This window comes from Lontra canadensis, unplaced genomic scaffold (genome assembly GCF_010015895.1).
Source record: "Lontra canadensis isolate GAN:19392208 unplaced genomic scaffold, GSC_riverotter_1.0 scaffold7, whole genome shotgun sequence".
Lineage (NCBI taxonomy): Eukaryota > Metazoa > Chordata > Mammalia > Carnivora > Mustelidae > Lontra > Lontra canadensis.
The window spans coordinates 11,523,166-11,540,942 of NW_022631001.1; the positions used below are offsets into that span (position 1 = coordinate 11,523,166).

The 17,777-nt window shown below is 36.9% G+C and overlaps 1 protein-coding gene across 3 annotated transcripts in view; it reads left to right on the forward strand.

Annotated features, from left to right (window-relative positions):
* Positions 1–17,777, forward strand: part of GRM5 (glutamate metabotropic receptor 5) — a 513,137-nt gene that overhangs the window by 363,886 nt on the left and 131,474 nt on the right. For all 3 annotated transcript variants that reach the window (XM_032852842.1, XM_032852844.1, XM_032852843.1), the window contains exon 4: positions 7,656–7,891. In XM_032852842.1, the coding sequence (XP_032708733.1) occupies positions 7,656–7,891 (236 nt within the window). The remainder of the gene's footprint in view (positions 1–7,655; positions 7,892–17,777) is intronic.

Here is a 17,777-nt window from a genome sequence, read left to right on the forward strand (position 1 = left end):
CGGACTGTTGGCTCCTTAAGGGCACGTACTAGAACCTACCACGGTGTCTGTGCAGTTTGAATGCACCAAAGAGGCATTCCAAATGCTTTCCTAGTTAATGAACTGGAATGAGTAGTACATGGAGACTGTAACTAAAGGATCATCCAATGCAATTTTCTGTGCTACATGTATTTTTCTGTTTTCCATAGCAATCACTTAAAATATATGAACAGGAAATGAGGAAAGGAAGATTATATCATCTGCATTATACAGATTTAGATTTTGATAAGAGAAACAATTTTTAAACTATTTAACATCTGTAACATTTGATAATTCATAAACTTTTCTCTTCATAATTTTCCAATTTTTTTAATTCCTGTTACCATGTAGACTTCATGGGCTTCAACATTCCAGAAATATATTTTGATATTAAATCTATTTAATCTATTGTAAACCCTGAGGTGATTATTTTATAACCATAAGTACTGATCTGCTTTACATATCAGTGATTTAATAAAATATATGATAAAAATAATAATTCTAAGGTTAAAATATTTATATTATAAGGACATAGTGGTAGAGAGTATCAAGTCTTTAGAGTTCTATTATTTTTGTTATTTCTCATTTTCTGATTGCCAATAGCTGTTTTTCATAATATAAAGAAACTGAACAGAATAGGGTAGGTTAATATGGTACTGGCCCAAAGATAAGAAAATTGTTAACTTTTATTAATTTTTTTAAAGTTTTTATTCAGTTATTTGACAGAGAGAGATCACAAGTAGGCAGACAGGCAAGCAGAAAGAGAGAGAGAGGAGGAAGTAGGCTCCCTGCCGGGCAGAGAGCCTGATGCAGGACTCTATCCCAGGACCTTAAGATCATGACCTGAGCTGAAGGCAGAGGCTTAACCCACTGAGCCATCCAGGCACCCCTTTATTAATTTTTTTTAACATTCAAATCAGTTGTATATGTAGATAATAGATCAAAATGCAGGAGAAAAGCACCACTAGAGAGCATATAAAGGGAAATCTGATCATCACAGACTCCAACTTATATTCATTTTTTTTCACCCCAGACCTGTTGTCTCCCTCTACTTTACATTTAGGATATGGAACAACAATATCCTCATGATGGCATAAACCATAAAACTCCCCCTTTACCCCTATTCTCCACACATCTCTTCCTAGGGAATTCTTGGTATTCCTTATAAAGAAGCCTCTGCAGGCCTCCTGCTCCTGCTTTAAATTCAGGCCTCCAGTGGTTTCTGTTACCGCTGCAGCACGTTTTCTAACTTGACTCTCTGAACACTCATCTATGACCACTCTGATCTGTTCACGCTGCTACCATATTTCCTCCGATTCTCATCATCTCCTCATTTCATCTCCCATCTTAAAAGCCACCACTGGCTCCCTGTTGTCTGAATGAAAAAGTCTCAAACCATTGGGATGACACAAAAGACCATTCGCAACTGGTGTTCCTCTGCTGACTTCTCATTGGTTCACTGTCCTGAGTGATCAACGTAGCTGCGCTGCTTCTTAGTCACTTTTTCCAGATTCCCAAATACCTTCTCCCTACCTAGAAAATAAAATTTCAAAATACCGTTACCACTCCATATAATATATATATATATATGAAATATACATATTATATTTGTCAATATACTTGTCAATCTCAATTTAAAACTGATCTTTCAGGGTACCTCACTGGCTTGGTTGGTTAAGCTCTGGTCTCCTGGTTTCAGCTCAGGTCATGATCTCAGGGTTCTGAGACAGAGCTAAGCAGAGCTCCAAGATCAATGGGAGTTTACTTGGAATTCTCTCCCTCTCCCTCTTCCCTGCCCCCCATAATAAAATAAATAAATATTTAAAAAATAAACAAAACCGGATGCACCTGTGTGGCTCATTTGTTAAGCAATCTTGATTTCATCTCAGGTCATGATCTCAGGGTGCTGAGATGGAGCCCCAAGTCAGGTTCCATGCTGAATGTGGAGCCTGCTTAAGATTCTCTCTCCCTCTCCCTCTGCTCTGCCCCCACACTCTCTCTTTCAAATAAATGTGTTTCCTTTTATAAATAAATGAATAAATAAATAAATAGATAGATAAATCTGATTTTCCTAATAGAATTAATTATTTGATGTTCTCTCCCATTGCATTTGTTTCACACCTGCAACAATATTTATTTGTATGAAGTCATTGATTTATATGTCTGTCCTCCTCTCTCATTCCTCTACTAGACTGAGTCTTGGAGTATAGTGTGTAAAACTTACTTGTTTTTCTCAATCTCAAAACAGTTTCAATACATAATAAATGTGGTGAAGTGAATTTTTATTCACAACATTCATTGATCCCCTGTGTGGGAAAAATCATACACACCTGTCCTATTTAGGTAAGGCTTGCCCATACGATTTGCTTTCATCAATGAAATATGAGCAGAAGTGGCCTGTACCACTTCTGAGTGGACTACTTTAGAACCATTGGATGATGGGCGCCTGGGTGACTCAGTTGGTTGAGCAGCTGCCTTCGGCTCAGGTCATGATCCTGGAGTCCTGGGATCGAGTCCTGCATCGGGCTCCCTGCTCAGCAGGGAGTCTGCTTCTCCTGCTGACCTCTCTCCCCAAATGCTCTCTCTCTCATTCTCTCTCTCTCTCTCTCTCAAATAAATAAATAAAATCTTTAAAAAAAAAAAAAAAAAAAGAAAGAACTATTGGATGTTTTTTCCTTCTATGAGATTGGCCATGTCCCAGAAGGAAACTATTCTTTCAGACTATGTCTAAGAATGAAGGCAACATGGAGGAGAATTATAACCCTCTACAATGAATCTAAAGGCTGAGCAAGAAATAAACTTTTGTACTAAACCACTGGGACACTGGAATTTTTTATTGCCACAAAATAATTTAGTCCAAGATAGGCAGGTATTTAATAAATGTTGGCGGAAATAAGAAAAGCCATAGAGAGATGGAAGATGAACTCTAGCTGGAGAATTTCAGAGTCAATTTTGTTAAACAACAACCTTCTGTTGAAAACAGATAAAAATTAAATTTCTGTGAATTGCTAATTAGGAGGAATAGTGGGAATTGAGGGCTGAGAGGAGAAAGGAGGATATGTAGATAATAGAGGAGGCATATATATTTTGGTAATGTAGTTTGGAAAGAAAATGAAAATAAATTCTTGCTGGATGAGCATGTCCTTAAGATGTCTTCAGGGAGAATTTAAAGAATCCAATACCTTAGATTCTTTGAGAATGGGTACATATTAAAGATTTCTCCTTTAGTTAAGCCAACCTAAGTAAGCTAAAAATGTTTTTCCTGTTCTAAATGTCCAAGTCACTCAGTTTCTATAGTCAAAGAAAAGGTGAAGGCCTAATATAACACTCCAATTAAGAATATTATATGTACACTGAATTCTTGCTTTTCACAGAAGTTATGTGCCATAAACATGCACCAAACTTTGAATCAGTGAATAGTGACCACTGTCCCCAGGAGAAGGACAGGTTTAAATTTCCATGGGCCTCTTTTCACAACATTTCCATCAAGTAGGCAGTAACTAACCTTGCTTTATGCATGTCCTGTCTAAAGATACCTTATTTAAAATATTGTTGATTCATTAATATTGAACTCCCAACAAATAACACTTTACTCATGCATGAATGTAGCTGATTTTAAAAATGCATTTTCCATGTAGGCAATATCATAGCCTTCTTGCATTTGGGAACTCTAGATAACAAATCAGCACTATGCTGGGGGGGGGGTATTTTAAACAGTGAAATCAACAATAACAACAACGAAAAAACCCACAAAAATACAAAAACCCTGCTACTAAACAGATCATGAAAAGGACACTTGTTTATAATACGAGAGCTCCAACCAGAAAGCAGAGGAGCATGTTGTTCAATCTCAGCTGGGAATGTGCACATCCAGAGACTCAACAATTTTTGCCACTCTGTGCGTGTGGGGCTCACAAATAAATTTTAGCAAGTAGATGAATTTGCACATACAGAATCTGCAAATAATGAAGACTGACTATATATCAAGGAATCAGAAGGAAAATAATGAAGTGGATTATGGGGAGATGGGTAAAATGCCCATCAGTGAGAAGAGAAATTAGATAAACGGATGAATGGATGGATGAATGAGTAGAGACACATAGGCAGGTAGATCGATAGATAGATACTAAATGAGGAGAGGTATTTTAAATATGGTGTGTTTTTAGTTTCTTCCCTTATCTTCCTCCCCACTCTTTATTCCTTCTTTGGTAAAATAGATGTCTCCCAAAAGTATTTAGGTAGTACTTGACAGTCTAATCTATCAGTATAATGTAAAGTATTAGATCACAGAAAAGTAGCATAAGTTTTTCTTGGCATTTCATTTTGCTTTTGGATTTATTATTTCTTACTTAGAGATACCCTGTCATCTTAACACAAATCTTAAAAGCACATTTTTATGAAAATGTTAATATTTAATAACCTAAAGTCAATACGACACCATCTAACTTAGCCATCATGGAATGAAGTTTCTTGAAACTTGTATAGCAGACATTCCTCACTAAGTTTAAATAGAATAACCTTGGTTTATCAAATTGATATTGGAATTTTCTGTTTAATTACAAACTCCATTATGATTTTTTACTTTGCTGTTGAATGGAAACATCTGGAACAAAACTTTTAAATTCACAACTCTAGGGGGTATAGCTCAGTGGTAGAGCATTTGGCTGCACAACTCTAACTTATAGACTACTAATAAAACTTCTTTTGGGGGCACCTGGGTGGCTCAGTGGGTTAAAGCCTCTGCCTTCGGCTCAGGTCATGATTTCAGAGTCCTGGGATCGAGCCCCACATCGGGCTCTCTGCTCAGCGGGGAGCCTGCTTCCCTTCCTCTCTCTCTGCCTGCCTCTCTGCCGACTTGTAATCTCTGTCTGTCAAATAAATAAATAAAATTAAAAAAAAAAAAAACTTCTTTTGCCGACTTCTTAAATATGGAGAAGAAATTTATACCTGAGCCAGAAAAAAGCTGAAGAACATGGTGTGAATTGAGTCAGTTAACACACTCCAGCATAGATACTTTTTTTATGGAAATATTTCCTCCAGAAAAGTTTATCAAGACAAGCTTTTTACAATCCCTATTAAATTCAATGAATGAATTGTGAAGGGTAAATTGGACCCATTATAATCTTACATTTCTTATGTAATATTCATAATCATAGTGTTACATAAGAGCAAGCTAGCATTAACAAAAGGAGCAATTTAAATTCCCACTTCTTGGAGAATGGGGCTCTGCTTGACAAACAGCCCTTCCTGCCCCGTTTGCAGCACGCCCCTGCATCTCCTCCGGCGCCAGTGAGACCCACACTCTCATACCAGTGATATAATAAACCCTCCACAACAGAGGGAGAAAATGAGGCAAACAAGCCCACATCATTTCAACTTGTCAGCTTTAAATAAAATCTTCTGCAGCTGAAAATGAAAAATTTGAGGGAAGAGAATGTGTGAAGTAACCAAATTCAACACTGGGACAAAACATATTGCATGACTTATTCGTCTTTTTCCTGAGCTGCCACAAAAGTTTTTGAAATTTTACCATAATTTTTTAACGAAATCTCTTTTGTCAGTGACGACGTAGAAGAAGAAATGGTTCATTCTGTTTGTTTGTTTGTTTCTCCTCTTCCACCCACTGATGCCGTAGGAAACATCTCAAGTTATGGCAAGCCCCTATGATATTTTAATGAGTAATCTGCGACCTTTGGAAAAACTCTCATTATCAGTTTTTAAGTCGGAGTTGCCATAGCAGAGCATGCTAGAATAAAAGTACATTTTTTATACTTATTTTAATTAATTACTTACGTAATACCTTCCCCAGCACTGATTTTATATGCAAAATATTGGAGCATGCTCTCCACCTCCAAAACAAGTTAAAAAGAGAAAAATGCATTTGAAGGAAGATAAAGGGAGATTCACGTTCTGATAAATATATCTAATATGTATGAAATAAACAATAATTGTGAATGTAAATCCTTTCTCTCCCCCTTCTCCAGTGTCCACCCTCACCTCACCCCCTCTAACCTCCAAGCACTTCCTGCTTCACATTCAGGAGGCTCCATCCTGTTCTTCCGCTCAGCTCTCTCCAAACTCTTTCTCTTCCCTCTTTGTTACTTTTTCTCAATGTTATAATGTCCCTTGATTTTCTTTATCTTCCCTGAAAAAGCACTTGCCTGTCTTCAAAGGAAGGACAGCCCCACTGGGTCCCAGCAGATACTTAGCACAAGTTGTGTGTCTTCCAATGGGAGAGAGGATGGAAAAATCAGTATCTTTTGTCCTGCCCTGAGGTGTGCCCAAATTTGATATAAATATCTTTTTATGTCTTTTATTTCCAAAGTTTGTTTCACATATTTTCCAAATAAGCTTAGAATACTTCCCCCCTTATTCTTTCACACTCTTAAACCATTGTATCATGAACTCTCTGGTTTCAAACTCTCTTTTATTTTTAAAATCACTAGGTTACTTTGGGTGATCAGTGCATAGAATGATAGTAATACTGAAGTGGATGGTCCCTGTCACCATCCTCGATGGTTCATTGTTAAGAAGTTTTCTAATCTGTCTGACGCAAAACATGATTTCATGTGTGCATTTTAAATATATTAAAGAAGTACCTTGTGATGGGAAAGAGTATATGGACTGTGGATTATGGGACTTTGGTGTGAAGTGCTGAAGAATCTATACTTAACAGAATCACCATAATCAGAAGCTTTTTTTAACCTCTTTATAATTTACTTGTAAAATTTGAAAAAAAAAGAATATCATGTTGTAGGATGGTTAAATTAATATTAGGTGTGTTTTAGAAATATTTTCATTTTTTTAAAGATTTTTTTTTTAATTTTTATTTTATTTGACAGACAGAGAGCACAAGTAGGCAGAAAGGCAGACAAAGAGAGAGGAAGGGAAATAGGCTCCCTGCCGAGCAGAGAGCCCAATGCTGGGCTTGATCCCAGAACCCTGTGATCACAAACTGAGCTGAAGGCAGAGGCTTTAACCCACTGAGCCACCCAGGTGCTCCAAAATATTTTCATTTTTACTTTATGATCATTATAATAATTATAATAAAGTAAAGGAACAGAATGGATTTAAATTTAACTTGACCTAGCTACTAAACACTCAGGGCACCTGGTTGGCTCAGTGGGTTAAAGCCTCTGCCTTCAGCTCAGCTCATGATCCCAGGGTCCTGGGATGGAGCCCCACATAGGGTTCTCGGCTCAGCGGGGAGCCTGCTTCCCCCTCTCTCTCTGCCTGCCTCTCTACCTACTTGTGATCTCTGTCTGTCAAATGGATAAATAAAATCTTAAAAAAAAATAAACACTCAGTTAATAGTATGAATGGTGATATCATGCAATTTCCATACATATACCGGTTTTGCAACCAGTAAAATTCTGCCAAAAACATTAAGTTATTCTCCACAGTTTGAGGTTAGTGAGACTGGTACCTTCTAGTCCTCTTAGGTGTAAAGTTCCCCTGGTGTTTTATACTCTTTATTCTAAGCTTCTTTTTTCAGTAATCAGGTAGATATAATGTAGGACCCTGAAGTGGCCTGAGGCGCCTTTTAATGACTGATCTTTTCAAAAGGAAAGCAAATATGGAATCATTTCCTTAGAAAGTATCTGTTCTAAGCTAAGCTGGTTTTTGTTTCCCCACAGTGATGGCTGGGCTGATAGGTATGATGTGACAGATGGATATCAGCGAGAAGCTGTTGGTGGAATCACAATCAAGCTCCAATCTCCCGATGTCAAGTGGTTTGATGATTATTATCTGAAGCTCCGTCCAGAAACAAACCTTCGAAACCCTTGGTTTCAAGAATTTTGGCAGCATCGTTTTCAGTGCCGGCTGGAAGGGTTTGCACAGGAGAACAGCAAATACAACAAGACTTGCAATAGTAAGCAGATTTATTGTTTCATTTATAGTGGATAATGCTAAGGCTCCAATTTAAGTAAAGTGTGTCAGGGGATAGTGGCTGTAATTTGTTAGAGAAGAGGACTCGTAGAGAAATAGAGTGGGTATTGCTACTTACAGTGATAAATGGACCTTATTCTCACTAAGAAAAGCATATCAGAGCAAGTGTTTACTCTGTGGAGATCACAAACAATTTTATAATTTATATCATTCAGGAAACTGGCACTTTGCTAAGAGGATAATGTGAGCTCCTGAGAGCAAGTGCTGTTGCCACCCTTGAAGGCAAGAGCTCCATTCTGCTCGTCTTGATTGTCTTTAGCAGTTAGCACAGCGCTAAACACTTAGTAATGGTTTCGTGTATTCTGAAGAATGAATCAGTAAATTCTGAAGGACAGAGCCAATTCCTCTTTTCATCAATAAACTAGAACATAGCAGCAGGGGTTTGTTGTGTATTGTTATTATGTTTCAGGAGACATAATCTGAGCAAAGCCATTCATTCTTACAAAAGTATAAGGGCTCACATTGTCCCAACTGTTGCTTTGGTTGTAAGGAAAACTAGTTACTGCCCTCAAGAGGTTCAGTGTCTAGAAGGGAGCTAGTCATGGCAGCCAATGTTGCAATCCACTGTTGTAAGTGATATTATATAAGTTAAACATAGGGTCTTGGTACTATTTTTGGTTGCTCATTGAAAGGGAATCTCGAGTCTAATAACCGAAGTAGGGCCAAAATTGATCTATATTTGCAAAAATAAAGGTTTGTTAAAAATTGATAAGGGATTTGTTGAGACTGCCTTATCCCCACATTGTGTAATAAGAACCCTATATGCATTTGCATAGGAATAAAATGTTTGAGTTGGTAGTATAGGTGCCTTTATCCACGATGCTGGAACACAACAAGTGCTTTGGGGCAGTAGGTTGGAAATCCTGGCCCACAAACCAATTCCGTCCACAGAGAAGTTGTCCCATACCAGCACGAAAATAAAAATAATGAGAATGATATAGAGAGTTTTTCATAATGCACTTTCCCTCCCAGTTCATGTCCATCCTATATTTTTTGGTATGAGTTCATTCTTTTGTAAAATGAAGAAGGGAGTAAATGGTGATTTGTGATTGTTTTTAAATGTCAGTACTTATTAAATTAAGAACTTGGCAACCTTATGTCAGTTCCTATTAAGGTAGTGAGGGAGGGGAGGGATGCTGGAGTGTGGGATATTGTACTGGTCACTGAAATCGAGAAATCACAGAAGGCTTATGGTATGAGCCTGTGTTTGTTTCTCTCTCACTTCAGATACTGCTTGTCCAAAGTCTTCAAATGTTTGTTCACCTCCTTTGTTTTTATTTTTATTTTCAGGAAAGAAAAATGTGTGAGCATACATAGCATTGTGACTTCTGTTACACAATTTCTAATTTTCATATAGCTAATTTCATATTTTTCACCATTCACCAGTCTATTGGACATAGACTTCTTTCCTCTCTTGAGATTTGGGAACCTCTTCCCCTCTGGGATCCAGTTCTGTGATTGTATATAGATTACTGTATGGAGCTACATTTTTTTTTTTTAAAGATTTTTATTTATTTGACAGACAGATCCCAAGTAGACAGAGAGGCAGGCAGAGAGAGAGAGGAGGAAGCAGGCTTCCCACTGAGCAGAAAGCCCAACGCGGGGCCCGATCCCAGGACCCCGGGACCACGACCCGAGCCGAAGGCAGAGGCCCCAACCCACTGAGCCACCCAGGAGCTACATTTAAGGAATCATAGAAAGTAAACAATAGATCTGATCTCATCTTCAGTTCTCTTTTACCAAGGAGTTAGTGTCAGTCCCTAACCAGTGTGGCTAAGGGAATTTTTCCAGTTGGTCTTCACCCTCTTTTGTACCAGTGCTCTTTTCCTTTGCCTTCTTGTCTGAAATGTCTTCTCCTTGAAATAGTTGTTTCTCTTATTTTTTTTTCCACTGTTGGATATCTTACATAGATATAGTCTTGAAAAACTCTTAATTGATTTCTATGGAATATTATTTCTATGGCAATTGTTCTATAAGAGCCTTCCTTTCAACCTACTACTATAGTTTTATGTCTTTCAGATGACGACCCTGATATAATTTCTCTGTTCAGAATTGGTTCCTTACTATCCTACTAGAAAACCCTCTTCAGCCACTCTGCCACCCCTGGAATCTTATCTGACAAAGGATGTCATTTTGTACATAAACATGGACACTTTTATATGCAATACCTCTGTTATTCTTTCAATAAGGAAAGCACTATGATTATCCTTATTTAAAAATAACAAAACAAAGGTTTAGAGAGAAAAAAATCACTTGTTCAAGGTCACCTAACTACTAAACTCTGGAACTTAAACTCCGTTTGTCTGATCTCCCTGATATGAGGAAGTTGAGAGGCAACATGGGGGAATGGGGGTAGGAAAAGAGTAAATGAAACAAGATGGGATCAGGAGGGAGACAAACCATAAGAGACTCTTAATCTAACAAAACAAACTGAGGGTTGCCTGGGGGAGAGGGGTAGGGAGAGGGTAGTGGGGTTATGGACATTGGGGAAGGTATGTGCTATGGTAAGTGCTGTGAAGTGTATAAATCTGGCGATTCACAGACCTGTACCCCTGGGTCTAATAATACATTATATGCTAATAAAAAAATTTTTTTTAACTCAGTTTGTCTAAAGTTTAACCAATATGATATACTAAATAGAATATGACATTTTTTTTTAAAAATTGCCATCAAATTTGCATTATATACTAGTTAATATATAGGTCAAAGATATAAAAAAGAAAAATCTTTAAATTATTTGTGTATAAATATGGAATGCAGTAACGTACACCCAAATGTTCACTATGCTCTACTTCTGACCATATTTCCTTATTTACTCAAATGTCCTTTTTGTATCTTATTCCCCATCTTCAAAGAGGCTCCAGTAGTTTACTCACATTTAACACTATTGAATGTTACCAGTGCTTTTCTAAATACAATGTACTTAAGCCCTTTCATCAGGCCGTGTGCATAAGAGAACCATTTTTTAAATGGAGTGTTAAGAAGTTTTAAGAGTTTTTCATGCCAGTCAAGAAGGTTTACCTTACTCACTGTCTACAGTACCTTAAATCTAGCAGATAGTTCAATGGGAAAAATGGCTTGACACAAAGAATAGAAATACTCATAGCTGATTACTGCTTATTTTTCTTAGGAGATTCTTGGAAGGCAAAGTATAAAAGTTAGGAGAGTTATCTAAACCTAGTAGTCCAGAATGAGCAGTAGCTTTATAGAGAGTATACCCCATTCATAGGAATTCTTTCAATGCCTGTTAGTTTTGCCTCTTCTCTTATACCACATAAATGGAATCTTATTTTATTTGCTTTTTTGTGTCTGGCCTTTCCCCTCAAAATAATGTAGTAGAGTTCATCCCATCATTGCATATATTAGTAGTTTATTGTTTTTTATCACTGTGCCATGTCGCTTTGTATGGATTTACTACCAGAATTTAGCTATCACTTCTCCTGTAGATGGACATTTGGATTATTTATGGTTTTAGGTATTAGAAATTAAAGTTTTATGAACAAGTATGTATGTATCTTCTGGCAGACCTATATCCTAATTACTGTTAGATGTATACCTAGTAATGACTTTAGTAGATAGTCCCGAGCAGTTTTACAAAGTGATCGGACTAATTTCTACTTTCCCTGAAATGTATGAGAGTTCAAGTTGCTCTGTACTCTGTCAACAGTTGGTACTATCTGTTTTTTCTTTTATTATTATTTAAAACATTCTACAAGTGTGTGTTTGTATCATATTGTGATTTTGATGGGCTTTCCATTATCTATTACCAAGGTAAGTTCTTTCTCATATGCTTACTGGAAATTGGGACATCTTATTTTATAAAGTGTCTGTTCAAGTCTTTTGCACATTTCTTTGAGTTGATTATTTTTTAACATCTATTTTAAGACTTCTTTGTATAGTGTGGATATGAATCCTTTGTTAGATATTCATATAGTGAAAATTGCCCATTTAAACCATGGCTTATTACTGATTCCTATTTCTCTCATTTGTTATTTGTTTTCTATTTGTCCACTTGTTCTTTAATTCTTTATTCCCGTTTTACTTCCTTCTTGTAGATTCACCAATAATTTTTATTATCTTACTCTATTACTTCTCTTAATATTTTTGTTTCATCTCAGTATAATCCATTTAGTTTTCAATAGAAATTACTAAATGAATCTTTAATTTATACAAACAATTTTAAGTTGGTCCTTGTTTACATTCAATAATCTTGCAAATATTTATTTCTGTTTATCCCCCTCACACTATTTTTTGCTATTGCCATATAATTTATTTCTATATGGATTATGTACAGTACAGGCTTTGCTAGGATTGTTGCCCTAAATGTCAACAGTCATACTTACCCATTTCAGTGTTCTTCATTCCTTATTGTACCTCCTTGCTTTCGCCTGTGATTTTTTTCAGCCTAAAGAATTGCTTTTAATATTTCTTATAATGTAGGTCTACTGCCAACAAATTTATCAGCTTTTTTCTTTTTTTATAGATTTTATTTTTTTTAGGATTTTATTTATTTATTTGACAGACAGAGACCACAAGTAGGCAGAGAGGTGGGCAGAGAAAGAGAAAGAGGGGGAAGCAGACTCCCTGCCAAGCAGAGAGCCTGATGCGGGAACTTAATCCCAGGACCCTGAGATCATGACCTGAGCCGAAGGCAAAGGCTTAACCCGCTGAGCCACCCAGGTGCCCTATCAGCTTTTTCTCCTTAAGAATATCTATATTTCACCTTTATTTTTGAAAAATGTATTCGCAAAGTATAGCATTCTGTATTGTCAGGTCTTCTTCAGTTCATTTTTTCTTTGAAAACAACATTCCATTTTGTTTTCTGAATTCCATGATTTCATTGAGACTTTAGCCACCATTCTTGATGTTGTTCCCTTGATGGCAATGTGTCTTTTTTCTAGGCTTTTAAGATTTTTTTTTAAGTTTTTAGTTGACTATGATGAGATTAGGTGTGATTTCCCTTATATATTTCATTGTTCAGGTTTCAGGAATTTCTTAAACCTGTGGAGGAAAGACCTGTATCAGCTTTGAAAATTTCCCAGCCATTATTTCCTGAAATATTCCTTCTGTCACATTTTTCTCTCTCTGTTCCTTCTTGTGCTCAAATACACCTATTAGCTTATTTGGCTGTGTCATAGAAGTGACTCTTTCTCTGGGCTTTCTTCCCTATCTTTTCCCTCTCTATGCTTCAATTTGATTTTTTTTCTATTATTCTGTCTCTGATTATTCCAATCATATTTCCACCTATGTCCAGTAAGCTGTTAACCAAAATAAGAAGTTTTTTTTTTTTAATTTCAGATACGGTGTTTTACAGTCACAGAATGTCCATTTTCTTTCTTTCATAGTCCTCAGTTTTCTGCTGAAATACTGTTTCTTGTCTACTTTTTTCAACCATTTATCTTATTTCCTTGAACAGATTAATTATAACTATTTTATGGTCCCTTTTTTCTAATTCTAACATCTGAATCTTCTGTCAGTCTTCTTCTATTGACTTGTTTTTCATATTGTTTACATGTTGTGCTTCTTGATACATCTACCATATGTTTTCTTTTGTGCTAGACATTGAGTATATAATACCATACAGATTGAATTTTATATTATTTTTCCCCCTGTGATGGATTGCCTTTTCCAGATTCAAAGAAATTGAGATGAGGTAAGTTATAATATAAGACAGAAGGAGTCAACTTTTGGTTTAAAAATGTCTTTAAGGGACAACTGACATGGAATTTCCACTGAGAGCCTAGTGTATCCCATGCCCTGGCTGACTGACTTAATCAGATTTTTACTATTTTCGACCTTTGCTCTCCAGCCTCCTGTACCATACTGTTTCTAAACTTAGCATGCATTGGAGGAAAGGAATAATTGAAGTTTGAGCAGTTTCTTTTCCTCGGGTGGGGCTTTTCTTTCAGATAATATAAAACAATGGGAGATTTCAGTTTTCCTCTTCAAATTATTAAGCCTCCATGCAGCCTCTGGAATCAGCAAATGAATCACAAGGGAAAATAGCTATCATGCACTTAAGGCTCCTACCGTTTGTAAACTGAGATACCAGATCATTTCAATATCGAAAAGTACTTCTGTTTTCTCTTTTTTCCAGAAGTGTCATGTACAATGTGGAGTTACACCTCTCCCTCCTCCAGCCACACTTCATGTCCTTCCCTAGAACCTCAGAAGGTGACTTCATTGAAAAATAGCATCATCACAGCTGTAATTAGTTAGTAGGTGGAGACAGTAGAGTAGTGTGGTCTCTTGTCACCTCCAAAGAGGAGAAGTGACACAGAGACAGAAAGACACAGGGACAGTAGCAGGGGAAGACAAAGGCAGAAACTTGAGTGATGCAACACAAGGACAAGGAATGCCAAAAATCAAAGGCCACCACCAGAGGCTAGGAAGAGGCAAGAGAGGATACTACCAAGAGTCTAGAGGAAGCTCAGCCCTATTGACACATTGATTTCTGACTTCCAGACTCCAGAACTAAAAGAGAATGAATTTCTGTTGTTTTAAGCCACCTAGTTTCTGGTACTTTGTTATGGCTGCCGTAGTAAACTAAGGTCTCTTCATTCAGACCAAACTAGATTGGCAGCCTGGATCAGAACTTGCAAATTCCCTCAAATGAGAAAGCAGTGGGTGACACCTACCCACTTTCATAGGTCTCCTCTTTGTTCATTCAGCCTGTCTTTGTTTTGTCCATACATCTTCACTGCCTTTAATTTTTCTTAATTTTGCATTTCTTTGGCCTATTAAAATTATACAGTAAAAGAATTTTCATTTGCTTTATTCTCCATCCTACCCAACACCAAAGTCTCCTCTTTTATTTTGTATTCTTAATCGTCACTACCCCTGCAATCCCAGTTTGGATATATAAGTGAAACCTGCAGTTTATAATGTCCAAAATACTTATACTTTTTTTAGTTTTTGTTTTATTTTTAAGCATTTAAAAACTTAAATCAAAATATTAGTATAACTCTTCAGTGTTTTAACTATGTGGTTTTGACAGAATCTAGGTTTATATGCTATTAACAGTGAGCCCAATTTCAGTAAGTTTTACTTAAATTGGACAATTATGTTAGGCTTGAATTATAAATGAAATGGTTAATAATGATAATAAATTAAAAGTATGACGAATATAGTTTAACTTTTCTAATTGTTTATTTAAGCAACCCAGTAATAAAAGCTATGGAGAAATAAATTAAAACTGTTTTCTAGTAACTGTATGCTATTCTATTTTTGAACCAATTTAAGGACCCATTTCCTTTATAGTTACACTGTCACTCACTGACATTCATTTACTGTCTCCTTTTTGTGATTTCTCCCTGTCACTTCCAGTAGCTTCCGGAGGTGTCATTTATGACACTAACACACAAACATTCTTACCTGGATGTCCTGAGGGCACCTCAAACTTACATACCCAGAACTCACCTCATTATAACTTTTGCAACCACAGCCCCAAACTTTGAGCTCCTCCTTTTAGCATCTCCAGTTTGAGTAAATGATATACCCATCTACCCAGTCTCCCAAGATGCAGGGATAAGGGGTCCTCTCCTGTTCCCCTTTTAGCACCCTCTCAGCCAACTGATGACCAAATACCATTAATTCCACTGTTTGAACATTTTCCACATCTGTTTTCTGTTCTTCATTGCTGGCTGAATTCACATCTTTATACCATGCTGTGATTTGGTTCTTCATGATCTCTCACCTCACATATTAGAATAATCTTCCTATCTAATCTTCTTATTGATACCAGCTTCTTCCTCTTCCATTTTATGCTGACAACTAGCCCCAAAGGAGTCCATTTAAAGAATGAATCTCGGGGTGCCTGGGTGGCTCAGTGGGTTAAGCCACTGCCTTAGGCTCAGGTCATGATCTCGGAGTCCTGGGATCGAGCCCCGCATCGGGCTTTCTGCTCAGCAGGGAGCCTGCTTCCTCCTCTCTCTCTGCCTGCCTCTCTGCCTGCTTGTGATCTCTCTATCAAATAAATAAATTAAAAAAAAAAAAAGAATGAATCTCATCCTTGTTACTGCCATTCTTAATGATCTTCCATGGTTCTCCTGTATCTATAAAAAAGAATACCCACCTCTTTGCCCCAAAATTCTTCAAATTCACCATATATGTTTTTCAGATCTCATCTTCTATTCTTTAAGCCCAAGAACTCTATGCTTCAAGCACTTCACAGATTGTGCTTGTCCAGTTTAGAGTGGCATGCCTACCTAGGTCCCTGAACTTTTTTACATGTGCTTTTGCTCAGTTAAAGACTTTCCTCAAGATATCTGTCAATTCCACTGAGCTTATATTCTCATGGTTTTGGATGACTTCAGTATCCTAGTCTCAAAGAAACTCCACTTTTCCTCAGGTCACTTCCTACACCTTTTGTCTTCTTTTTGTTACATACCAATTCAGATATTAAATGTAGATACTCCACTCCCTTTATTTTTAAGCCACCAAGTCACCTCTCACATGAGCATTTCTGTCTATGCCAAACTATTATCAATAAAATTAAAATGAGAAAAATGGGTTCAGATCAACATAAAAGTCCTTTGGCCAAGAGGGCATTTCTGGGGCTCTAACGATGTATTGTTTCTTGAGCCAGTGATGATCACTAGGATGTGTTTCTTTAGGGAAAAAAAAAAATTGATGCATAGTTAAGATTTTTGCACTTCTCTGTGTTCATGTTCTAATGTAATGAGTTCACTTTAACTACCCCACCTCCAAATAAAGTTCCTGTTGCCACTATATCTTGCCTAACATTCCTTCCAGTCCAAATTTCTCACAATACTCTCCCCCATACACACCCACTCCCACCAGATTTCTACCACTATGTTGCTTGATTCCTCTCCATTTCTTTCTCTAGAACCCTTACCCCCTTTCCTCTCAATATTTTTATTTGTCACAGTAAATATCTCTCCATTTCATAGGTAGAGCTGTTGAACTGTTTCTTTGTTTTCTTGTCTTTTTCAAAATTCTACCCTTGGGGAAGGGTTGCTCACTTTTTGAGTGCAAAGCTGCTGCTAAAGTTACATTGCCAAACAGAAAGCCATTTACTCCAGAGAAAACACGATGCCATCCTCAGAGGAGATAAAGCAGCTACAGCAATATAATCTTTTCCGCTATATTACACTAATGTATAAATAGATTTTTCACATTGTTACACCAGTATGTAAACATTTTATGTCCATCTGTCTCCATTAAATTATAAATTTCTCAAGGAGAGGAACTGTCTTACTCATCTGTGTTTTCCAAATTCCTAGCATGATGCTTTATATAGAGCAAGTATATGATAAATATTGTTAAACGAATGTGACTTCATTTCCCTTAGACCCAAGTAGTGTTACAATGGCTAGAGGACCTAGAACAATGGATCCCAATCTGTGGGCTGCAGGTCCCAAGGCTACTCACTGTTGGTTTGTTGCCTGGATCTAGAATTCTTATATGGTTTAGCATTATCAGTGAGCTGAACTGTGCCTTGCATATCCTCTGTGAACATGTGTGTGTTTGTAGACGTAAGTACCTTATTTTCATGCACAAGCTGTTACAGTTAACAAATTACAAATTAATTTTAAATTGCTCAAATCATGGTAGCTTATTGTCATTACACGTTTTCTATATAAAAGACACTAAGAGTACAAATCGCATTTATGGTGTGTGAAATTCTTTTACATTAAAAGCACTTCCTGTATTCAAAAAGGTTAATTTCACTAGCTTGGATTTGGCTCTTTTCCCTTTTTGTTACAGTGTTTCCAGCCAAGGTGTCCACATTTTGTCTGATGAATAAGTGTCATAAGTATTTGAGGTGGGTCAGCTAAAGGATACTT